This window comes from Plasmodium yoelii (genome assembly GCF_900002385.2).
Source record: "Plasmodium yoelii strain 17X genome assembly, chromosome: 9".
NCBI classification, from domain to species: Eukaryota; Apicomplexa; class Aconoidasida; order Haemosporida; family Plasmodiidae; genus Plasmodium; species Plasmodium yoelii.
Genome location: NC_036181.2, coordinates 17,790 through 44,287, shown reverse-complemented (window position 1 = coordinate 44,287; position 26,498 = coordinate 17,790). Strand labels below are relative to the sequence as shown.

At 21.9% G+C, this 26,498-nt stretch overlaps 6 protein-coding genes and 1 pseudogene across 6 annotated transcripts, besides 1 other annotated feature; 4 read left to right on the top strand and 3 right to left on the bottom strand.

Annotated features, from left to right (window-relative positions):
* Nucleotides 1-881: 881 nt before the first annotated feature.
* On the bottom strand, nucleotides 882-2,324 carry PY17X_0900035 (fam-a protein; the record flags this gene model as incomplete). The annotated part of the gene is made up of 6 exons (XM_034637527.1): nucleotides 882-977; nucleotides 1,110-1,328; nucleotides 1,412-1,521; nucleotides 1,666-1,735; nucleotides 1,825-2,047; nucleotides 2,194-2,324. 6 exons carry the CDS (start codon nucleotides 2,322-2,324, stop codon nucleotides 882-884), a joined length of 849 nt encoding a protein of 282 aa, XP_034493482.1.
* A 937-nt stretch (nucleotides 2,325-3,261) lies between these two features.
* PY17X_0900031 (fam-a protein) lies at nucleotides 3,262-4,720 on the bottom strand (the record flags this gene model as incomplete). Its single annotated transcript, XM_034637526.1, has 6 exons — nucleotides 3,262-3,285; nucleotides 3,432-3,665; nucleotides 3,750-3,859; nucleotides 3,981-4,050; nucleotides 4,147-4,393; nucleotides 4,518-4,720. 6 exons carry the CDS (start codon nucleotides 4,718-4,720, stop codon nucleotides 3,262-3,264), a joined length of 888 nt encoding a protein of 295 aa, XP_034493481.1.
* A 3,039-nt stretch (nucleotides 4,721-7,759) lies between these two features.
* On the top strand, nucleotides 7,760-8,878 carry PY17X_0900027 (PIR protein; the record flags this gene model as incomplete). Its single annotated transcript, XM_022955594.1, has 3 exons — nucleotides 7,760-7,774; nucleotides 7,906-8,697; nucleotides 8,786-8,878. 3 exons carry the CDS (start codon nucleotides 7,760-7,762, stop codon nucleotides 8,876-8,878), a joined length of 900 nt encoding a protein of 299 aa, XP_022810882.1.
* Nucleotides 8,879-12,166: 3,288 nt separating this feature from the next.
* PY17X_0900025 (PIR protein) lies at nucleotides 12,167-14,013 on the top strand (the record flags this gene model as incomplete). Its single annotated transcript, XM_022955602.2, has 3 exons — nucleotides 12,167-12,181; nucleotides 12,303-13,457; nucleotides 13,546-14,013. 3 exons carry the CDS (start codon nucleotides 12,167-12,169, stop codon nucleotides 14,011-14,013), a joined length of 1,638 nt encoding a protein of 545 aa, XP_022810883.2.
* Nucleotides 14,014-14,505: 492 nt separating this feature from the next.
* PY17X_0900023 (fam-a protein) lies at nucleotides 14,506-15,956 on the bottom strand (the record flags this gene model as incomplete). Its single annotated transcript, XM_022955164.1, has 6 exons — nucleotides 14,506-14,547; nucleotides 14,705-14,935; nucleotides 15,016-15,119; nucleotides 15,289-15,358; nucleotides 15,448-15,685; nucleotides 15,826-15,956. 6 exons carry the CDS (start codon nucleotides 15,954-15,956, stop codon nucleotides 14,506-14,508), a joined length of 816 nt encoding a protein of 271 aa, XP_022810729.1.
* A 2,947-nt stretch (nucleotides 15,957-18,903) lies between these two features.
* Nucleotides 18,904-21,780, top strand: PY17X_0900019 (PIR protein; the record flags this gene model as incomplete). The annotated part of the gene is made up of 3 exons (XM_022955053.1): nucleotides 18,904-18,921; nucleotides 19,061-21,556; nucleotides 21,667-21,780. The coding sequence occupies 3 exons, from the start codon at nucleotides 18,904-18,906 to the stop codon at nucleotides 21,778-21,780; spliced, it is 2,628 nt and encodes an 875-aa protein (XP_022810839.1).
* A 2,518-nt stretch (nucleotides 21,781-24,298) lies between these two features.
* PY17X_0900015 lies at nucleotides 24,299-25,206 on the top strand (annotated as a pseudogene).
* Nucleotides 24,299-25,206: a sequence feature (PIR protein, pseudogene;~YIR protein, pseudogene).
* Nucleotides 25,207-26,498: the final 1,292 nt, after the last annotated feature.

The following is a 26,498-nucleotide window of genomic DNA, read 5'->3' as shown; positions in this document are numbered from 1 at the left end:
ATGATTTTATAATATTTATTAGTTTAAGGAATTGTTTTAAATATATATAGAAAATAAGTTATTAAAAATATGTATAGGATAAGTTGGAGTTTTTAAGATTTAAATTAAGTCTAAATATGTAAGAAAAAATAGGGATGAAAGGAAACGAATAAAGAAATATATTTTGATAAATTATAAGAATTGAATTTCATGTTAATATAACTTAATGTTAAATATGTTGAACTATGGACTTTTTATATTTGATTGTTAAATTCGTGGTAAATATATTTAAGTGGTCTTATTAACTGTATCATAATTTATTATTATATAATAAGTGTTAATCGGATTATATGGTTCGATTGGTGTATACATACCACAATATAAAGACATTTGATTTATTTGATGGGAGAGTTATTTGAATTTAATATATGATTCGTACCTTAAATAGAATATGTCTTATATGTGAAGGTATAACATTATAATAAAATGTGTTTTAATAGATTGTTTACATTATAATTAAAAATGGATAAAAAAAATATGGATACATATTTAAGTTATATTCATATTATATTGATTATTTGAGTGGATAAAAGTAAATGATAAGTATATTGATATACAATTATTAAAAAGTTTTATGATAATAATAAAAGTACGGAACACTAATTTTTAACGTAAAAAAAATGATCGAACTAATATAAAGGACAATCATAGAGGAAATGTAATTGAATTATAGCATTGATTTCATCACAAAATTGAATACATTGAATATATTTGAATTCAAACGGAAGGAGAAATTACATACTAAACAATAATTTTTAAATCGGTCAAAATTTTGCGATGGTAATTTAAATAGGTATTATATGTAAAGATAAATTAATTTGATTAAAATATCGATTACAATATCAAATGCGTTGTGGTAAGCTTAGGATATTTGTATATGCAAGTTCTCTTTCTCTTTTATCGTTGTCAAAGTCGGTAGAATTTCCAGCATCATAAATCTACGAAAAAAATGGATAAATAAAATATGTCAATATTTTGTGTGTGAATATCATAAAATATATGAGTTATAAAGTAGATTGTCGATAAATGTTAAAATGCGAAAAAAATGAATATTTGTTGAGATCGCTTACAGCATTGATATAAGTAACTTGAACGTTATCTTCCCCTTTTTTAACTACAAATCCGGCTACGTTAGCACTTAATTTGGTTAATGCTTCCTCAGGATCAATGTCAGTTTGGATTGATTGTGTATTTTCTAATATTTCATTCATATTAGGTTCACCATCATTTTGACCGAGATAATTTAGAGGTCTTGAAGGACAAAGAATTACAGTTGTGTCATTTGAATGCTACAAAATTAACGAATAAAAAAATATATGTATTGTGTAAATTAATGTATAATAACATGAATAATGGAAAAAAATGCCCTTACTTTAACTCTTGCGGCTAAAGCATATTTTTTTGTGAGGGGTGTATAATTAGGATCTATGCTAAGTTTTTCAAGCACGATTAAATAATTGCAGTATACACGAGCAAGCTTTCCTAAAAAAATGATTATTTTGGATATATAAATGAAATATTATGAATATAAGAAAATGTTAATAAAAATGGTAAAGAACAGTAAACTTGAAAGATGCGTAAATAGTGAGAAGCAGATATTAAATTGATTGATTATTTTTTATGTACCATTAATAAACCTTTCATCGGGTTTTTTGTTATGATTGAAATCCCAGAGTTTCCTTAATACGTTAGAGTACTAATGAAAAAAAAATGTGGATATGTATAATAATGATTATTTAATCTGAAGTTATTTTTATATGTTAAGTGTTGTTTGGTATTTGATACGTTAGAGGCAGATGGGATCGTAAGATGAAGTCTTCCAATATCCATATTTCCAATTTTCTTAGAATATATAATTTTATCTCCATTTTTTGTAGAATGGGTCGAATAATCGTCTATACCTGTCTCAGAAAGTTTTATTAAAAATTCTGAAGCATCGTTTGCGTGATCCAATGCTACTAAAGCTTCATCAAGGTCTTCACATGTCAATTCTGGGAACTCTTCAAATCTTGGATTCGAAATATTATTGGTGAAAGTGAGATTATTTTTAATGGGTAAAAAAAAGAAAGAAATGAATTTATAAAATGGGATTTATAATATTTAATGATTATGGATATTTATATTATATGTATATATTTTTCGATATTTTCATACAATGGTTTTTGGCGTGAGGGGTTGGCGTTAATAGTAACATCTGAAGGGTGCCCAGTTGCAAATGTTACATTTTGTGTGTATCCTGCGAGACTTAGAAGTGGCAAAGCGATCTTAATATAGCCTTTATTCATTTTTGGATTTGATAAGTAAAATGTTTTAAAAAGTGTAAAAAAAGGTTATATAAGTAGATTTGAAATGGAAGGAAAAGAATGTGCACGGAATTTATAAAAAATTAATACTTAATCAAAAATAAAAAGTAAATTTATATAATTATTTAAATGAACTCATTGCAAGGTGAGAAGAATAGCGCACACAAAACATTATGATTTTAAGGGTTCATGGTTTAGGAATCAGGGCTCAAGGTTATATTGAATTATATATATCATAATACGTTCATTTTATGAATATTTTTATTTAACGAAACTGCTTATTTTTATTCTCCATTTATGTTATATTTTATTTTTTCTATGAATGTATATGAATTTTTTTTAAAGGAAAGAATGTTTTAGTTAGTTTATTATAATGTTCACATATATGTGTATAAAATATACTGGTATTATATGGTTTAAATAACAATATAAAAAATGATTACATCAACGTAACATTTATATTGAATCATTCTGACCATCTTATTAATTTCATTACTATAAATAATATTAAAATCAAATATCACTTACAAATAAAGAATCGTTTAAATATATGGGATATCCTCCCAAATTTTAGCATATAGATGATGTCCATGTTTGTAAACAAAAAAGGGTGATAGGTATTAAATGAAAGGAATATGACAAATAAAAGATCTTCATAAGTTATAACAGTTTTATTTGTATTATTCAAAAAATTAATACATATAGATGCATTATATTATTAAAAGACATAACAAATAACAGACAAGAACAAAGCAATCATAAAACAAAAAAATATGTTATGATGGTAATTTAAATAAATACCATTCATGAAAATAAATCGTTTTATTAACAAAAATTCTCTAATATTACGGTGGTGAAAAATATATGATTATTTATAAGGGAAAATGTAGTATAAAGCTTTTCCAATAATATTTTTTTGTTAAATGGAACCATGTTCATCATTCTAAGAAAAAAAAGATAAATGGATGATTATATAAAATGTTTAATTTTTTCCAAATTATAGTATACATTATAAATATGTACACTTATTTAAAACCATATTTTTTAACAATTGTTGAAATAAATTATTAAAATATGTATACCGTTTACAGAGTCGACATAGGTGATATAAATATGGTTCTTTCTTTTTTCAAAAATGTATCCACTTAAGTTAACAAACATTTTTTTTAATTCTCCATTTCTAATATCATCTTCAGAATCAATTTCAGCTTGGAATATATTTGCACTTTCTACTATTTCATTTTCAAAATATTTGTTATTTTTACGGTTGTGATCAATTATATTTGCTGAAGCCATGACAAATATAGTTTTGTTTTCTGATATCTACAAAATTAATAAAAGTATATTGCATAAATTATTGTGAATAATATGATTTATAACGAAATAGAAGAGGAAAGGTTTGCTTACTTTATATTTTGCAGCTATAGCATAAAAATATTTTTCACGAGACCACGACCATTGTTTGCAACGTTGCTGTATCATTACTAAATTTCGATTGTATACTCGGACAATTTTTCCTAAAAAAGATATTATAAAATTGCATAGATATAATTAAAATATGATGAGTTTGAATATGTGGGAAAGAATATATAGTAACAATATTATGTTAATTTGGGTAATTATTTATGTTTTGTATACTTTTAACCGAGCCTGCATAAAAATAATTGTCACTATTTGGATCCCATACCTCGTTTATTATTTCATTATACTAATGGGAGAAAAAAGAAATATATGTATATAAATTATAATAATTTTTTAATTTCAATTTAGTTTATAACTTTTGATGTTGTTCGTTAATTGATACCTGATTCGGATCATCAATTATATATTCAACTTTTTGAATTTTTGTATGACCTCGAAAATTTTTTTTGTAAAAAAGCATATGATAATCATAATTTCTACAAAATAATTTATAATAAGCTCTACTATTAGCATGATATTCTAATTGTACTAAAGCATCTCTCATAAAATTGCGCGCATTTATATGTTCCATGATATCGGGATGTAATAGGTGCTTGTTTTTTTCATATATTTCTTCTGTATTGTCGTTGCTAAAAATGAACATATTTTTAATGTGTACAAAAATAAAGTTATTGTATTTATAACATTTTTGAAAAGACGTACAAATTTAATATTTTCATAATGAAATATATATATATTTTAGTATTTTCTTACGCAGGATACGATTTTTTTGATTTGGGTTTTTCATGTTTTTTTGATTTGGGTTTTGTATATCTTATCGATTTGGGTTTTGTATATCTTATTGATTTGGGTTTTGCACCTGTTTTTGGAGCAACTTCAGTTGCAAGAGCTTTATTATTCCCATATAGGGATATGCTTAAAAGAAAAAAAAAAATTTGAATATAAAATTTATTCATTTTTGAAGTTTACAAACAAAATATTAAAATATATATTAGTATTTTTTTTAATTAAAAATTCGATAAATAGAACAAATATAATTAAAATTGAAGCAAACAATTTTCTCCAATAAAGTATAAAAAACAAATTATTATTTAAACGACAAATTTTGATACTTTTATCAGATTCATAAGTTTAATATATTTTTTATTTAATTAATTCAGCACAAAACAACATCAATAATAGATTTTTTCATAAAATGAATATCAAAAATGTTATGATTCACAATATCATAATATTTAAAAATAAATAAATTTAATTATATCATATAAATGATATTTTTAAGATATAGAATTATGAATACATATATTTTATATTTTTATAATAGACTAAAATTAAAATATACAAAACATCTCGTTACGTATGGAATTGCATATTACTTATATGTATATATAATAGAAAAGAACTGTTGTTTTTACCTACTAGCGAACCAATCATTTAAAATAAAAATATAAAAGTAGGAAAATAATATAAAAATATATATTTGTTTTAATATAAAACATGTATTATATTTTTAAATATTAAAATAATTAATTTAATCTGAGGAATGCGATTAATTTTATATACTACTAATACTACTATAATAACAATATTTATTACCTCATCATAATAGTAGTATTATAAAATTTATATTATGAGAATCAAACAATCTGTGATTTTTTTATCACTTTTAGTACAAATTTTACTAAACAATTTTCTAGCAAAATTGTTAATTTTATAAAAATTATTTTAAGTAGTAATATTGTCGCTCATTTTTTTTTTATAAATGAATACAAATTATATTTTTCCTTTTAATGATAAAACAAAGTATAAAGTTAAAAAAGATACAAATAAAATATGAAATAAAATAATGAAACATAAAGTTGTAAAATCAAGAAATATATAATGTAATTAATTTGTTTTTTAATTATAATATTCTTAATGTGTGGGTGTTCATTTTTTATGGGTCAAGATTATGTTTATGATTGATGGTTGATTGTTTATGGTTCTGGGATATTGTAATTAAATTTTTATAATTAAATATATTTATGATTGTGTATGTTTAATCTGGAGATGATGTGTAAATATAGAAGGAAAAAAGGGGTAGTGTGATTAATATGAAATAGGTGATAATATATAGATTCAAAATGATTAAAATAATATATTAGATATATAAATATTGGTTATATATGACAATTGTCTATTATATAAAACTTGTTAATCAGGGTTATATTGAATTATGGAGATTATAATATACAATGGATTTGTTTGTTTGATGAAAGGTTTTATTTAGTAAAAGTTATTATTTTGAATATTGGTGTGCATTATATGGATATATTGTTAATTAAGGACATTAGGAACATATAATAGATAGTGATAAAGTATAGGTTGATATATATCGACAATATAGCATTATCTATATATATTATTATGCTTCTAAGATTTTTTGAAGTTTTAATTGTAGCTACTATTCTTTTGTATTTTACATTTGTATTAATAGAAATTGATTTATACGCCATAATTTATTTATCATAAAGGTATAACATTCGATTAATTATTATTAATTTTTAAGCTTTATAGTTTTGAGGTATATATAAATTGGGAATATATTATAAGTAGTTATTTGAAAAAGCATAAGTATATTAATAAAATTTAATGTTATAGATAAAATGTGTTATTATTATATGGTTATACATATAATCTAATAAAATACCAATAATTAATATTGAAATGTTGTTTTATTGTGGGAACTTTATACAATTAAATATTCATTTTATCAAAAAGACACATAATACATTATAAAGGTATCATTTTTATACATTTGTTAAAGGTCCAATTTGGGATATGTGGCTTTATATTATAAAAAACTGGATAAATAAAGAAAATGCTAAAGACTCAATTCATGTTAAATTCCATATTAACGCGTTTTATATTATCATTATTTTACCATATAATTAATAAAATATAGAATTTATAACAAATTATTTGAATGCGTATACACTGATAACTATAGTAGTAGAATATATAAGATAAAAATGGACAATCCATAAAATTTAGCGAATATTTACATAAATTTATATATTAAAAGAGAAAATATATCTTTCTCCTCTTAAAGGGCAACATAACAACCTATTTACAAATATTTTTTTATTATACTTTAAAATTCCATCAATAGTTATTTATTTGTTAATATTTACTAAGCATTATTTTAAAAATAATATGCATTCAAAGACTTATTTAAGCTTATAAGTACGGATTCAGTGCTAATTGTTTTAAATAATGGAAATTATGCGTAAAATAAAATATAAATTTCCCAATAAGGTATACATATAAGTTGAAGTATATACGAATAAAAAAAATTTATTTAATGCATTCAATTTTTTTTTTAATTTATTTATATTCATTAAAAATAATATAAATTTATATAATTTGGATAGAAAACATAATTTGAAAATACTATAATTTTTGAGAAAATATATTATATTTTATAAGAAACAAGTATATAAAAATTTAATCAATCTTATTAAATAATATTTATATGCTTTTAAGGATTATAGCAATAATATATTTCTCAATTATTCCGATTTGCGCAGTATATTAGTTTTAGGGTGCCATTTATTAAAACAAAAGATATGATATTGTTTATTTTCTTTATTAAGGCATATGTATAAGAAAATATATTTTAAACTCATTACAATGCCACTATAAGTTTGTGATAGAATTATACCGAAAGGTACTAAGAATAATAATTTTATGTATAAATTTATATACATATTATAAAAAATGTATTAAACAACCCTGTATTTAAGGTGAATTAGCTAATTATCATAAACCAGGAATGCAGCATTTCTTTAGTATTAATATTATTTTATATTAATTATTGAAAAACTTTTAATACATTTAACTACAGACAGTTGTTATATATAGGGTTAAAGTATTTATGTCACATATTTGATGCAGTGTATATAAAACATCATGCTTTTACTCAATTTATAAATCAAAAATAAAATCTCATCACAATGGATAGGTATATGGTATATGGATTTTTTAATAATAATGTTTTCCTTTACATTTTTTGATATTGTATTATATATAAATATCATTAAACTTTAATAAAAATTTCAATAATGCACATTTATAATAATGTTTTAAAATTTTTTCTTAGTGTCAAATGCTCTATACTGTAGGGACCTCGATTTCCGATCATTTGGGCACAGAAGGAAACCATTATTTTAATAGTGGAAACAATTTCGATAAGTATTGTACTAATAATAGTTGTGATAGTAATCTCGGAAAAATTAATGCTGGATGTTTATTTTTGTTTGATGAATTCTTTAAGGATTCTGATAATTTTAAATCTAATGCAAAAAGTAACATCAATATTGTTGAATACATTATGATATGGTTAAGTTATACGTTAAACAAAACCATAAATGGAGAAAAAAGTATAAATGAATTTTATAATAAATATATAAACAGTGACGAGAGCTATAAAAAGGGTATAGAAGGTGTTACTGCTTATAAAAATTATAAGGATCTTATAGATAGAAATGATTATTTTTTAAGTATGGATAAGAGCATTATATCTAAATTATATGATGCATTAACATCATTATGTAATATGCATGTTACCGATGCTGGACACGTCCCAAATTGCGAGCAATGTGAGAAAGCTGCAAATGAGTTTGTTACAAACTATGAAGGAGTTATCAGTGATTCTAATATTACTAAAAATGGTTTATATCGTAAAATATTATCTATTTTATATACTTTATCAAATGATTATGATAATTTAAAAAAGAAAAATAACAATAGTTCATCCTTGCCATCGATAAAAACAAAGATTTATATGCCAATATATGGATTTTCATCATTAATTTTCTTGATAGAAAACAATTTTTATATACTTTTATTGATTTTTGGTATAATAATAGTTTTTATAGGAATTTATTATAAGGTAATAATAAGAAATTAAAAAAATATTTTCATTATATATATAGAAACACTAATAAACAAATCATACGTTTCTTAACATTTTATATTAGTATTCGTTATCTGGATTTCGGAATCGATTTAAAAAACTATATTTAAGGAAAAAACTAAAAAAAATGAAGAAGGAATGGACCATTAATATATGATTCGAAGAGCAGTGATTATTCCATGAATAGTAATAATGGTTGATATATTTTAAGAATTTGTCTATTTCGAAGTAATTTTTGCATAATTTTGACCATAATTTTGTGGTTTATAAGAATAATTAAATAATATAACCAATTAAATATAATGTTATATGTTTGTACAGTTTTTGCATAATTTTTATATAGTTTTTATGTTGTGGAACCCATATTGGGATTAGGATTTTGTATTTTACTTAATTTTTTATAGTTTGATAATATTTATTAGTTTAAAGATTTGTTTTAAATATATATATAGTAAAAAAATTATTAAAAATATGTATAAAATAAGTTGGACTTTTTAATATTTATATTAAGTCTAAATATGTAAGAAAAAATGAGTATGAAAAGGAACGAGTAAAGTAATATATTTTGACAAACTATAAGAATTGGATTTCGTGTTAATATAACTTAATGGTAAATGTGTTGAACTATATTATGCATTTTTGTATTTTATTGTTAATTTTGTGTTAATGGTTTATGGGTCAATCGGTCGAATATTGAAATAGATATAGAAAGATTATTCCAAAGTATCGATTTGATCCTAAAAGAAAACGTTGATTTAAATATTAACAATGCATAATATAAGAAACTGGGGGAGATGGAATGGAATTGGAAGGAAATCATAATAAATAATTTCCTTCCTCAGTAACACCTGAACCGAATGATAAATGGAGTTATGGAAGAATGAATTTGAATGGAATAATTTAAACGCACTTATTAATAAAATTATAAGCTATGCTGAGGTTTAGAGTTGCATTTTGGAGAACTCATATTTTGGGTCAGGGTTCTGTATTATAAGTTATAGTTTTGTTCTATGAAATCTATGCTTTGGGTTAGGGTTATATTTTTATTAATCTGTTTATAATGTGATCATTTATTTATCTATAAATGGTGATTAAATATATATACTATACTTGTATGTTTAATATCAAAATATGCCCCAATATGCAGCACCCAAAGGAGCATAGTTATTAATGTGAAAGAGGTTGTGTAACATTTTTTTCATGAGTTATAACATATATAATTGAGTGTTTATAGAGATATAATATGGGTAAAGTAAAATATTTATATTGTATATATTAATATAGATATTGAATATATATGAATTCATATTATCCTATATCATAATTGCTTATTATATAAGACTTGTTAATCAAGAGTTATATTGAATTGTGGACATCATAATATATAATGCATTTCTATATTTTGTGAAAATATTTATTTAGTAAAACTTATTATTTGTGTCATTATTATTTTGATTTAAATTGTGTTTTAACAACCGAACTGTAGTAATATATATTCATAAAATGTCGATCGAGAATCGACAATATAACATTATCTACAAAAGGGATTTTATGCATCTAACATTTTTAATAATCAATAAAAATATGCATATTAATAAAAAAATAAATATAGATATATGTATATTATCTTAATTTTTTATTATATATAGTTTCATTTTATGCTAAAGTTTTAAATTTAAATTATAGAAATAGTTTTCTACCCATTAATTTATTTACTATAAAGGTATACTATTATATTAGTCGCCATTACATTTTAAACTCCATAGTTTTAAGGATATATGAATTATGAAATGTATAAAATATATTATATTTAAAATAGTTAATATCATATTTTGTTCTAATAATTATAAATAATATGATAGATAGAATACCGTTGTTATTATATGACATACATATAAAATAATAAAATATTTTACAATAACTAATATTGAAATATTGTTATATTGTGAAAAATTCATATAATTAAATATTAATATAAAATATATCGAAAAAATAGATAGTAATTATTTTTTTTGAACTAATAATATTTATATTAGATTATTATATATACAGAAACTTATAAATATATATTTTAAATATAATGTTTTTACGAGATAATACATATTTTTTAAAATGTTATATTTTAAAACACTGAAACAATGAAAATTATTAATTGGTTTAAATTATTCCTCTTGAGTGCATTAATTATTTCATTGTAGTAAACAGTGATATATCATTAGTAACAACAATACTAATATTAGATTAATGTATTATGTTTATTTAATTCTATCACATGGATATACAGTAGTCATATATATTATTATACGGGAGATAAGATTAAAATTGTATGCACAAAATATCAAATGAATATTATAGCCTTTAATTAAGTATTTGTTTAATGCGATAATATTAGAATTAACAACATCAAAAAAATAATATGAATTTCATTAATGATTCTATAGTTTTCTTAAAAACATAGTTTTTCTATATTGAACTAAATGGTTTATTATAAAATATGTAGTATATAATATGTTTATATTATAAGTAGAAATGTGCACTACAATGGGAAATTCACTTATATTATTTATAAAAGTTTATTATCACCACTAAGTAAAAAGCAATTGTTAAAATTATAAACTTATAAAATTTAAGTAAAATACATTAAAAAAATTTCATATAGATTCTTTTATAAATTAAAATTAGTTTTATATTATCCAAGTTTTAAAAAGATACATCTAAAATTATTTAATAAAGCACATTTTAGTATAAATAAAGTTATTATATATTATAAATACGAACTACATATAATATATTTAGAAAAGTAGTAGTATTAATCTATTCTATAAATATTGTATTTAAATAATTAATTTGTTTTATATTATTAGATATGATATTAAAAAATGTAACATCCAATATAGAATATCATATATAAATATTTGACATTCAAATAATAAAATAAAATAAATTTTTAACAGTTATAGTAATAATATACTTCTAATTCTTTATATATTATAGTAACATAAGTTTTGAAACACATTTATTAAAAAAATAGTGAATATATATTTATTTTCATGTGCAAATTTATAATATAAATATATTATTATATGAAACAAATTTAATCTATTTTTTTATGACATTCCATGAACTTGTGCAATATAGTTATTCAAGATATTATTTAAAAAAGTTGTATTACGTATAAAATGTATTATATATAGATGATAAAAATGTTAAACAAATAACATCTTAAGGAAATTTAGTGATTGTCATAAATAAAAATTAAATACCTTTTTAATACTAATATGATTGCATGCTAATTTAGTATTAAACTAATAGAACCTCTTTAAATATATACATTAATTATATAGAAGACCATTAATCAGATATCATATTTTATTACAATACATTCCTTATGTACACAATAATATTATGACAATTTTTTTACAGATTAAAAATAAAATCCAGCATAATGACCCTCAATGTGGTATACACATTTTTTAATAAAATGAATTATATTTTATTGTTTTTCATTGTTTATAAATTAACTTAAACTTCATAATATTTTATTAATACATATTTTATTAATTTTTATAATATTTTCTTAGTGTAAAGCATTTATATTATTTGAGGATTTTTTACCTGATAATTTTTCTTTCGAGAACAATAATGTCAAATATAAATTATACGAGGCTTATTGCCCTATTGACAAGGAAACACAAAGTAGAAAATGTAGAACTGGCAATCAAGCAGTTAGCGGTGCTACTGTATTTTTATTTAATTATTTGTTCGCCGACGATCAATATATAGAAAATGATGATAAAAATAACGAATATATCATGTATATTATGCTATGGTTAAGTAATAAAATGAAACTACTTAAACACGGGACCTACGGAGCTGTGTCAGAATTTTATGTCACGTTTATGAAAGATAATGAACATTATCAAAAATATCTTAGTAGAATCAATAAAAGCAAACAAATAATGAATATAAAAATTGGTGAAATGCGTATACTTTATGGGTTACTTAATGAGCTGTGTAATGCAATTATTAATTATTCCAATGATTCTTCAAATTGTCCCGATTTTTTAAAATTTGTTAATAATTGGGAAAAGCAATACAATCAACTTATTAATAGAAAAAAAAAGTTTTTTGAAGATGAGTATTATTGTGAAGTGTTGTTGACTTTAAAAAGTGCTTATCAGAAATTTAAACAAGATAATAACATCCCAAAAAATTTTCCAGAAATTAAAGAGGGAGATATAAATTATTGTAAGAAAATACGTAGTGAAACTAACACCTCATGGAAAGTTATAGATGTGAAATCCATAGAAAAAGTGAAGAAAGAAAAGGGTTTAGAGAAAGGGAAAGATAGTTTTGGATATATAGATGTTTTTAAAAAGACATTTGAAACGTATAGTTCAAATTTTATTATTACGTTTAGTAGTATTAGAAATAGCTTATATAAAAAGGCGGTGCCACCGCTAACAAATTTTTACGGTAAAATTATGAATTATGTGAGTGAGTATTTTAATAATATAGTAGAAACTTATACATCATATAATGGTATGCCTGAATCACAACCTGTAAGATATGAACCATCATCATCTAATGACTCATCATCACCTCAAGATTATGGAATCAAAGTATCAGAAAATGGAACAACAGAAATAGGTGATAATCCCCTCATCGTATACAAGAAAATGGGATTTTCAATTCTAATTATTTTAATACCCATTGCTTTAGCTATTATGTACAAGGTAAATAAAAAGAAAATTGCGAAGTATACAATTTTTAAAATATTTCCCCACTATAAAATATTATATATTTTTCATAATTTTATGTTAGTATTTGCCATTTGGATGGAGAAAGAAATCGAAGAAAAAAAAAAAGATGAAAAAGGCTATAAATATGTTTGATACAAATGAAACAACAGAAGAAGTTATAAACCCGACTGATCGAAAAAAACAAATGCAAATAATTATAAATTTATCTAGTCAAAACAAACAGGGTAAAAAGCTTACCAATTCGTCTATTCAAAAAAAACAGGATAAAAAGCTTACAAATTCATCTACTCAAAAAAAACAGGATAACAAGTTTATAAACTCAAATAATAGAAAGAAAAAAGTGAAAATAATTATAAATTCATCTACTCAAAAAAAACAGACTAAGCATTTTATAAATTCCATTTATTGGGAAAAATATCCATTATTAAATATATATAAACTTATGAAGGCCGATCCTGTACCATTTATAATTTTATTTTTGTTGTTTATTTTTTATGTTTATAAAAGAAAAGGTGATTCTTTAGAATAATAAATATAGTTAATAGTTTTTTTTTGGGTTCAGATTCTTTGAATCTGACTTTAAAATTCAATATAAGTATTAAAAATAATAAAACTGCATATTAATATAAGTAATTTGGCTTATATAAACAATTAAAAAATGTATTTTGTGTAATATTATAATATAATATATATATTTTTTATTAATCTATATAAAACAGTGTCGTATGACTGATTCATTTGATTTCAATTATAACTTCCTTTTCTATAACTCTAAAAATGTATTAGTTTATAAAATTATTTAGTAACGAAAAAATCATAGGTTTCTTGACATTTTATATTAGTATTCATTATTTGAAAATAACTATTTTTTAATTTAAATTTTGAGTTTTATAAGAAAAATGAAAGCAGTAGAAACAATAAATAAATGTCATCCATGAAAATACATCGTTTTATTAACATAATTTTTTTAATATTACGGTTCTGAAAATATATATGAAATATATGTTTATATATAAAGCTTTTAAAAAAATGCATTTAGGAAACTGTAACTATGTCTTTCAATCTAAGAAAAAAAACATAAATGGATGAATATATAAAATGTTTAATTTTTTGAAAATTAATAGTATACATTATAAATATGCACATTTATTTAAAACAATATTTTTTTTAACAATTGTTGAAATAAATTATTATATTATTAAAATTTGTATATCGCTTACAGAGCCAACATAGATGATATGAATATATCTGTCTCTTTTTTCAATGAGGTATCCAATTAAGTTAGCAAACGTTTTTTTTAATTTTCCTTTTCTAATGTCTTCTTCAGAATCAATGTCAGTTTTGAATAAATTTGCGCTTGTTACAATTTCGTTTTTATATTCTTTATTGGAAGGGTTGTGATCATTTATATTTGCTGAACTCATGACTACTATAGTTTTGTTTTCTGATATCTACAAAATTAATAAAAGTGTATTTGAATAATGTGAGAATTACGATTTATAACGAAATAGAAAAGGAAATTTTTCCTTACTTCAACCTTTGTAGCTAAAGCATAAAAATATCTCTGACGACGTCCAAATTTTTTTTTGTAACGTTGTTGTATCATTACTAAATTTGGATTGTACACACGGGTAACTTTAAAAAAAATAATAATTTGGCATTATGTAAATTAAAATATTATAAATTTGAAGACATGGGAAACAATAAATAGTATCATATAACAATGGCAATAATAAATCACGAAATATAGAATAAATAGTAACAATAATATGTTGATTTGACTAATTATTTATGTTTTGTATACTTTTAACAAAGTCAGTATTGAAAAAAATGGCATAATCGGGATCCCATAACATGTTTATTACTTCATTATACTAATGGAAACAAAGAGAAATATATGTATATAAATTATAATAATTATTTAATTTGGTATATAACTTTAATATTGTTTGTTAATTTATACATCATCGGGATCATCAACTTTAAAATGAATTTTTTCAATATTTATATAGTCTTGATGTTTTTTGTTATAAAAAGGCATACTACTATTAGGATTTTTATTAAAAAATTCATAACCATCCATACTTATAGCATGATATTTTAAAAGTTCCACAGCTTCGTTCATAACTTCACCTGCTTGTATAATTTCTTCTGAATTGGTACATAATAAGTGCTTGTTTTTTTCATATATTTCTTCTGGACTATCATTGATCAAAATGGACATATTTTTTATGCGTACAAAAACAAAGTTATTGTATTTATAACATTGTTGCATAGGCATATATTTAATATTTTCATAATTAAATATGTAATATATATATATATTGTTGTATTGTCTTACGTAAGATAATGATATGTTGATTCGGATATTGCATCTTCTCCTGGATCATCTTCAGTTGCAAGGGTTTTATTATTCATATATATGGAGATGCTTAAAAGAAATAAAACAATTTGAATATAAAACTTATTCATTTTGGGACTTTACAAACAAAATATTAAAATATATATCAGCATTTTTTTAGTTAAAAGTTAACAACTTGAAAATCTGGACAAGTATAATTAAAATTGAAGCTAATGATTTTCTCCAATAAAGTATAAAAAACTATTATTTAAACGGCAAGATGTATGTTTTTATCAGATTTATAGGTTTAATACATTTTTTATTTAAATAATTCAACCACAAGACGGTGTCAATAACAGAAGATTTCATAAATAATGAATATCAAAAATATCATTAATATTATGTCTAAAAATAAATAATTTTAGTTATACTATATATATGATATTTTTAATATATAGCATTATGAATACGCTAGTTTTATATTTTTATAATTGACTAAACTCAATTTAAAATTTATAAAACATCTCATTATGTATGGAATTACATATATACTTACATTTATATATAATAGAAAAAAAATTGTTGTTTTTACCTAATAGAAAATCAATCATTTAAAATAAAAATATAAAAGTAAGAAAATAATATAAAATTATATACTTGCATTAATAATTATATTAAAATAATTGTTTTTATATATTTTCCCATTTGTTTTACAAAATTTCTTTGATAATGGATAATTTTTTAAATAAAACATGTCTATTATATTTTAAAATATTAAAATAATTAATTTAATATGAGAATTGCAGTTAATTTTATAAAAATTATTTATTGGTAGTAATATTGACGCCCATGTTTTTTTATAAATGAATACAAATTATAATTATATTCATTTGAAACAATTGTCTACATTATAATATACCTTCATGTTAATGGGTATATTTTTATTGCTAATTAAACATCTTATCAATATATAATAGATAGTCATAAAATATAGATTCATATAATATAGACAGAGAATCGATATCACAATGTTATTTATAAAAGATGTTTTATGCATCTAACATTTTTAGTAATACATAAAAACTACATTATAAATATATGTATACTATCCTTTTAATTTTCGATTATATATAGTACCATTTTATCCTAATGTTTTAAATTCAAATTATAAAAATAGTTCTATATACATTAATTTATTTATTATAAAGGTATAATAATAGATTAATCACTATTAATTTTTAAATTTTATAGTTTTGAGGTATAAATAAATTATATTTTAAAATTATTAAAAGAAAAAATATAAGTATATTAATAAATTTCATATCATATTTTGTTCTAATATTTTGTTATAATAATTTGTTCTATTAATTGTAAATAACATGATATATAGAATGACGTTATTGTTCTAATATGTATATAATATTGTACCCATGACTAAGCACTGAAATATGTTAAATTTGGGAAGTATATACAATTATATATAAATGCAAAATATACAGAAAAAGTATGTAATAATTAATTTGAACTAATAATATTTTTATTAGGTTATTGTATATATAAGAACTCTAAATTTATAATTTAAATATATTGTTATTGCGAAGTAATATATATTATAAAATATTTTATTTAAAAACTATGAAACTATGAAATATTGTACATTGATTTAAAGGATTTTTATTGAGTGCACTAATTGTTTCGTTGTACTATACAGTGATATACAAACAACATCATAATAGTAATAACAGTAGATAAAGTATTAAATACGAAAAAATCATTAAATTAATTTGATTCAAATACATTGATATATATTATTAAACTTATGATAAGATTAAAATTATGTCACAAAATATCAAATGAAATGTTATAATTTTGGCTTGGTGTTTTTTTAATGTTGCAATATTAGAATTAACGCTACCAAGCAAAATAATATTAATAATTCTATAGTTTTTCATCATAGAACTAAATATAGTTTATTATAAAATATAAAAGCAAATTATATATTTAGAAAAGTAATAATTATAAGTTATTTTTAATGTATACATAAATTGGAAGCTTTAATGGTAAAAAATATAAAACATAATTAAACTATGTAGAATAGGTAAATCTTTATGACAACAGTTTTATCTTAAAAAACATGCTTATCTTATCTCTCTTATTTAAAATGTAAATATAACAATCTAATTATGCATAGTTTTCTATTATACTTTAAAATTATCATCAATAGTTATTTATATCTTATATATTTAATATTTACTAATTATTATTTTAAAACTATTTACGTTCAAAGGCTTATTTAAACTTATAAATAGTTTAATAAAACGGGTTCAGTGGTAATTGTTGTTTTGACAGTGGATATGATACGCAAAATTGGTTGTAAAATTATCCAATAAAGTATAATTCTAAATTGAAGTATATAGTAATAAAAATAAAGTTGTCGGACTCATTAAAATGGATTATGGATTTATCTATATTAAATAAAAATCTATTAAAATTATGTAATTTGGATAGAACATGTAGCAACTTAATTTGAAAATACTATAATTTTAATAAAACAGTGATATATAATATTAGAAACAAGTATATAAAAATTTAATATATTTTAAAAAATGAAAATTTATATATTTTTAAGGATTTTAATAACAACTTTCTTAATTTTTTGATTTATACAGTATTTAAGTTTTAGGACGTTGTTTATGTTCTATATTAAAGCATATGTTTATGTATATATTTTTTTAATTCATTATAAAATTCCTTAATATTTTATAATAAAGTTGATTATGTATAATATTATTAGTAATATTGATTTTATGCATAAATTGTATTATATATACATATGGTTAAATATGTATTAAATCAACCATAATTTAAGACAATTTAGTAAATGCTAATAAAAGTAAATATAACATTGTTCTATTAATATTATTGTATTACTATTCCACATTAATTTTAAATTATTATTAAAATTTTAAATGGGTTTAATACTATAAATGTGATATAGGAGGCCCATTTACAGAATATATATTTTATATAAAAACAATATGATGCCAATCTACATATAAAGAACAAAATTTTATTACAATGGAGGACGATTTAGCGGTAAATAATTTTATTTTAAAATAAAACATGCCTATCCTTTATTTTGTTGTGTTTGATTTGTCTAGAAATCACATTAAATTTTATTCAATAAATTTTGTATTAATACATATTTTTATCAATTTATATATAATTTTCTTAGTGTGAGTTATTTCTTGAAGCTGATAAGCTTTTGAATGGTAGTATTTACTTACAGAAGGCAATTAACAAATCCCAAGAATACCGTGAATATTGCCCCAATAATAAACAATGCTCAACTAGGGCTGAGAGTATTGGTGCATTGAGCGTGTATTTATTTACGAATTTTTACAATAAAGAAAGCGGTTATTATGAACATTTTATTATGTGGTTAGCTCATACTTTATTTAAGATAGCCAAAAAAAGAAACAATGAAAATGCCCATAATATTACTTTAAGTTCGGCTTATGACAAATATTTAGATAAATCTATGGGTCATCTTAGACAATGGGATATTTTAAATGATGTAAGGGGTGTGAAAGATCCTAATCTTAGGTATATGAGCGAATTGTATACGTTACTTAATCATATATGTAATACAATTGCATATTATAAAAAAAATCATGAAAGACCTGTGAAACTTCGTCAGCATTCTGTAAAATGTTTTAATCAATATAGAAACCTTTATGAGGTTTTTTCTGGAAATGATTCATATCTATCTCTATTGGAAAAATTAAAAAAAATATATGACGACTTTAGAACCGCTGCTATTAAGAATGATATTGGTAAAAAAAATAATATAGAAAGTCGTCTTCTAGAACTTACAGAAATTAAAAAAAAAGAATCACATTCTACGAACAATTTTAAAATATTAGACTCCAATGGTCCAGAGGATCAATTGGAAGATGAGAAGGACCCCGAAATTCCAAAGGAAAAGAGCACTCAAGAGGAGCAAACATATCATAAAGCCGAAGGGAAGAATATTGTAGAACCCACCAAATTACAAAATACAGTGGATCAAAGATCAATCCAAAGAGAGGAACCATCAGTTTCAGGAGGTACATTAAAAACTTCAGGAAATGAATCAGAAAATAGTGGAAAATCCCAAGGAGTGTCTATAGAAGAATCAACAAAAGAAAATTTAATACCGAAAGATCAAACACTACAACAAGAACTACATCCAATACAACCAAAACTACAGCTAGAATCACACAATAAAGAGAATGAGACACTACAGAAAGCACTATCTGAAATAAAACCACAACCACCACCAACAACAGTACCATCACAACAGCCACAGCCACCACATCATCACCAATCACCACAACAACCACAAATACATCAAGCGATACAAGAATCACTACAACCACAACATACACCGAAAAATGGAATCGATTCACATTTTGTATTAAAAAATGACGAATTTAACTCCAATGATTCAAAGGATCAATTGGAACATGAGAACCAACCCGAAATTCCAAAGGAAAACAGCACTCAAGAGGTAGAAAAATATCATAAAATCGAAGGGAATAATATTGTGCAACCCATCAAACTCCAAAATACAGTGGATCAAATACCAAACCCAAGAGATAAACCATCAGTTTCAGAAGGTGCATCAAAAATTTCAAGAAATGAACAAGAAAGTAATGGAAAATTCCAAGGAATGTTTATAGAACCAACAAAAGAAAATTTATCACCTAAATCGAAAGATCAAACACTACCTCAAGAACTACCTTCAATAATACCACAGCCAGAACAAAAACCAGATTCACAACCGGGACCAGAACCACAACCAGAACCACAGCCAGAGCCAGAATCACAACATATAGACAATGTGGCCCAACCTGCATCTACACAAGAAAAATCATTGACGAGCTATGAAACGATAAAAAAAATCACAGAAACGGAATTTTTATATGATTTCTATAAACTACATTTTTCATCTTTTTATAAAAACCTTACTAAGTATGGAAATCGTTTATATGAAAGTACATCGACTAGCTTAACAAAAGGTTATTCCGCATTTAATAATTTTGCTAATGATTTAATTACTCAACCAAATAAAATGAATGTTACATTTCAATCAGTTGATAATAGAATTCAAACAAAAGATTCGGGAAGTGATTATTCTCCCTCTGATGATACATCAGAAACGCCCTTGCATTCATCGACACAATCTATTGACAAAAAAATTGAAGGTGAAAAACAAGAAAATATATCTGAAGGTCAAGGTCAAATAAATGAAGCTGAAAGTAGAGGGAAAATAAGTGAAACTGAAGGTGGAACCCAAGAAGCAAATCCCGAAGATGGAATCCACGAAATAAATTCTGAAGATGGAAACCAAGAAACAAATCTTGAAGGTGAACCCCAAGAAAAGGAACTTGAAAATAAAGACCAAATAAGTAAAGATGAAGGTAAAGAGGAAATAAGTGAAGCTGAAGAATCAATACCAATTTCAACTCCTAACGAGCCATCAGGCGATTCAATCAATATAACACTTTATCGAGAAATTGAACAACTTCCTTCTGAAATCAAGGTAAAAAGAGACATATCTGAAATAAAGGTACAAAATGGCATATTTGAAAAAGGATTTCCAGGAAATTTATTTAAAGAAAGCAAATTTATTTTATATCCATTTATAGTTATTGCAATACTCGTTATGTTAGCAGTTATATATAAGGTAAATAGATAAAAAATTATTAAATAGAAAATTAAAAAATATGTATTACTACATATTTTATGTATACATAAAAGACAAATAATTATATATTTTTACTATTTTTATGTTAGTGTTTAGGATTTGGGCGGAGAAAAAAGGAGAAAAAAAAAAAAAAAATGAAAAAGGTCAGAAAATTGTGTGATGAAAATAATACCGAAAAGTTGAAATGCATTCATCGAAAATAACCAATGGGATAATTATAAATTGAGGTGATAAGAAAATGATAGTATTAAGTATATAGAAGCATATAGAGGAAGATTACATGGGATGGTCCTGTGGTATATTTTTATTTAATTTTTTATAATTTGATAATATTTATTTGTCTATGAAAGTTTTCTAAATTCAATTATAATAGAAAACACAATTTAAATATATATAGTAATAAATTATAAAAAATAAAAAAATATACATGTCATATTCCAAAATTTGAAGCATCTATATGAAGAATATTTTAACACAAACAGAAAATGAATATTAATATTATAGATTCCCATAAAGGAAAGATATTTCATAAAATATAATACTCATATTTGATTTGTCTTTGCAATTTAAATATGATTAAAACACAACATGAATATTTTATGCAAATGATATTACTAATGTGGGATTTGTTATTATACTTAATACATGTATTCATATCAAAAATACATTATAGTGTATGTATAATAACTTTTTTAAAATTTAATATAAATAATGCTTATTTTTTTGTATTTAAATATTTTATGCTTCTTTTAAATTTTAATTTACATGAATATAAGTTGTTTTATATTATTTGTTTATTTGGCATAAAATTTTAATATTATATAACACATCAACATTTAAGGTTTGTTGTTATATATATAACTATGAAATATATCATATTTTAAATTAAATAAAATGAAGTATATAAGTACATTAATAAAATTTCCTAATGTATTTTGTTTTTAATAATTTTTATAAAAATTAAAAAATTATGTATAGAGAATTAGGGTTATTATTCGAATATATGCACATATAAAATATTGTATTATTGATTAATCATGAAAGTATTATTTACTTCAGGAAAATAATATAATTATATATTAATGCAAATACTATAGAAAAAATATGTTCCAATTAATATGTTTAAATATTATATTTTTTCTATTATACATACACGAATCATGAAAATATTCTGCATTTATTTAAATTAATTATATTGAGTGCATTAATTATGCCACAGTAGTATACAATGCTATAACCAAAACAACAACAATATTAGATGAATATATTATTAAATACGGACAAATGCATTATGTTTATTTGATATACCTATATGGGTGTAAATCCATTATATATATTATTAAACGGGTGGCAAAATCAAAATTGTGTGCATAAATATCACATGAAATATTGCAACATTTATTTAAGTAAGCTTTAATGTGATGATATTAGTATTAACACTATCAAACCATGTATTATTAATTCTATTAGCAATTATATAGTTTTCCTTAAAATGAACATTTTTCTATTATTAAATATAATTTTGTTATAAAATATCCAATATATAATATTTTCTTAGGTCAAAATCATAATTTTACACAAGAAAAAGTAAAATCATGCTATATTACTTTCCAAATGAATTGATTATTAAACTAATGTATGAATAAATTCTAAAATTAAGAAATAATTGGTTTAAGAAAAATATATGAAAACAACTTCATTTTATAGACTATAATAAGTTTTCTTATTTGTTAATGGTTAACATAATGGAAAGTATAATATACAAACTATTATTACAAATCGAAATTATATACTGTGGTTTATTAAGTTTATAATCACCTCGATTAATCTAACTATATTATTTGTTTTTTAAAATTCTGTAAAGATACATAAAATACCCCACTCGAAATTATTCATTAAATGTATTTGTGTATAAAGGAATATTAGGGTGAAAACAAACTTATTGCACATTATGAAAAATGCTTTTAATTAATATAGATAAATTAAACAGATATAAAAACCATGTGTAATATATTTAGAAAAATAAATAACACTAAGTTAATATTTAAGTATTATAATTTAAATAAAATGTATGCTATATTTACTAGAGATAATACTAAAAGATATAACATTCCTTACAAAATAATAACGAATATCAATAAATTATATTGGATAATGAGATATAATACATTTTTATTTTTTTATATATTTACAGTTATATAAGGTTGGAATCACTTTATTAAAACTAATATATAATACATCTTGTTCCCATATATAAACCTACAAATAAAATGATCTATATTATTATATAAAATGAATGTCATTTATTATTATTTCGATATTCCATAGATTTATGTAATGATGTTATGAGCGTGATCAAAGCTTTTCAAAGAAATTAAAAATTTAGAAGGTTTATCTAAATTATCATAAAAATAAATATGTTATTCCCCATACACTACTATATTATATACTAATTTAAGATTAATAATATGATTATCTACAGACAATTTTATATAGAAAGACACGTAATTGTATAACTTATTTTGGTATAGTATATAGGTTTTATATAAAAATGATACGATGTCATTTAATATCCAGATTAAAAACAAAATTTCATTACAATGTCTAAGTGATAAATACATTATTTTTAAATAAAAACGATCACCTTAAATTTTATATGATATATTTCCTATATATTATTATTAAATTTTATAAAAATTTTCTTACTGTATGATATTTCAAAATGTTGATCATCTTTTTAATAAAGACAAATTTTATTTGGATACAATACGTTCGAAAAATGGACCTTACATTTGGTATTGCCTTTTTGATAGAGAATCAAGAAAATATGAATGTAAGAACATTTTTTATGGAGTAAACGCTCTGTGTATGCATTTACTTAGTGAATTATACAAAAGTCCTGGAAACATAGTGAATTTTAAAAATAACAATAAGCAATGTTGGATACATTATGATGTGGCTAGGCTATATGTTAAGACTAAAGAATAATGCTGGAACCAACAATCTAACATATTTTTATAGTACATTTATAAATAGTGATAACAAGTATAATAAGGCTATAAAAGATGCTACTGATTATAAGAGTTATAAGGATCTTATAGATAAAAAACAAAATTTGATGAATATGAATATGAGAATTATATTTAAATTTTATGATGCATTTAAAATATTATGTAATATGTATAATGAGTATAAAAAAGAAAATACAAATTGCAAAAATTATTTAAAAAAAGATAAAGAATTTGTTGAAAAATATGAGGAACTTAACAAAGATCCTAAATTACTGAAGACAGTCCTTGTTATCAAGTATTGTCTACTTTATCAACTGATTATAATAATTTAAAAAAAGATGCAGTGGTGTTAATTGTTCCAATTTTTCATCCTTCCCATCGATAGAAAAAGCACAAATTTCCGAAGTTATATCAAGTTCGTCGATAACAAACAAATTATTTATAGTTTTATCGATATTTGGTGCAATAGCAATTTTTTTAGGAATTTCATATAAAGTAAATAATAAGTCAATTAAAAAATATATTCAGCACTGAATGATTCGTGAATATAGATAAGTTATCCATTTATTTGATTTTTTATATTAGTATTCGTTATTTAGGTCTCGGAAACGAGATTAAAAACAATTAAGAGAAAAACTAAAAAAATAAAGAAGAAAATGACAAATAATATATGATTCGAATATTAATAATGATTAATATATGTTAAGAATCTGTCTATTGGTAAGTAATTTTTGCATAATTTTTATATCGTTTTTATGTTGTGGAACCCGCATTCAGGTTAGGGCTAAATATTATATTGCATTAATTTTTTATAATTTGAACACTAATTAAATATATGTACCATCCCGTATGTTTAATCACGAGATGAAATTCAAAAGTACAAATATTCAACAAAAAAGGGTCATAAGTTAATATGAAAGGAGTGAATATCATATTTTCCATAAAACACAATGTATATAATTGATTGTTAATATAAATTTAATATGGTTAAAATAAAATGTCTATATTGTATAAATTAATATAGATATTGACTATATATGAAGTTGAATTATGCAATATCATAATTGCCTATTATATAAGCCTTGATAACCCAGAGCTATATTGAATTATGCATATCATAATATGTTGCTTTATTTTATGAAAATTTTATTTAGTAGAACTTATGATTTGTATGATATTTATTTTAATGTAAATCATGTTATCCAACTGAACTGTAATAATAGATATTCATAAAATATAGATTTATAAAATATTGATCGAGAATCGACAACATAACATTATCTATAAAAGCCATTTTATGCATCTAACATTTTTAATAATCAATAAAAATATGCATATTAATAAAAAAATAAATTATAGATATATGTATACTATCCTTTTAACTTTCTATTATATATAGTTTCATTTTATGCTAAAGTTTTAAATTCAAATAATAGATATATATACATTAATTTATTTACTATAAAGCTATAACATTATATTAATCAATATTCATTTTTAAATTTTATATTTTGAAGTATAAATATATTATATTATAACTAGTTAATTGAAAAAATATAAGTATATTAATAAAATTTAATGTTATAGTTTGTTCTGATAATTATAAATAATATTAAAGATAGAATAGCGTTATTATAATACGCCTATGCATATAATAAAATACTCTACCAATAATTAATATTGCTATGTTATGTAACCTTCATATAATTAAATATTAATATAAATTATATAGAAAAAATATATAATAATTAATTTTCTTTGAACTAATAATATTTATATTAGATTATTATATATATACAAACTTATAAATATATAATTTAATTATAATTTTTTTACGAAATAATATATATTTTTTAAAATGTTATATACTTTAAAACATTGAAACAAGGAAAATTATTAATTGATTTTAA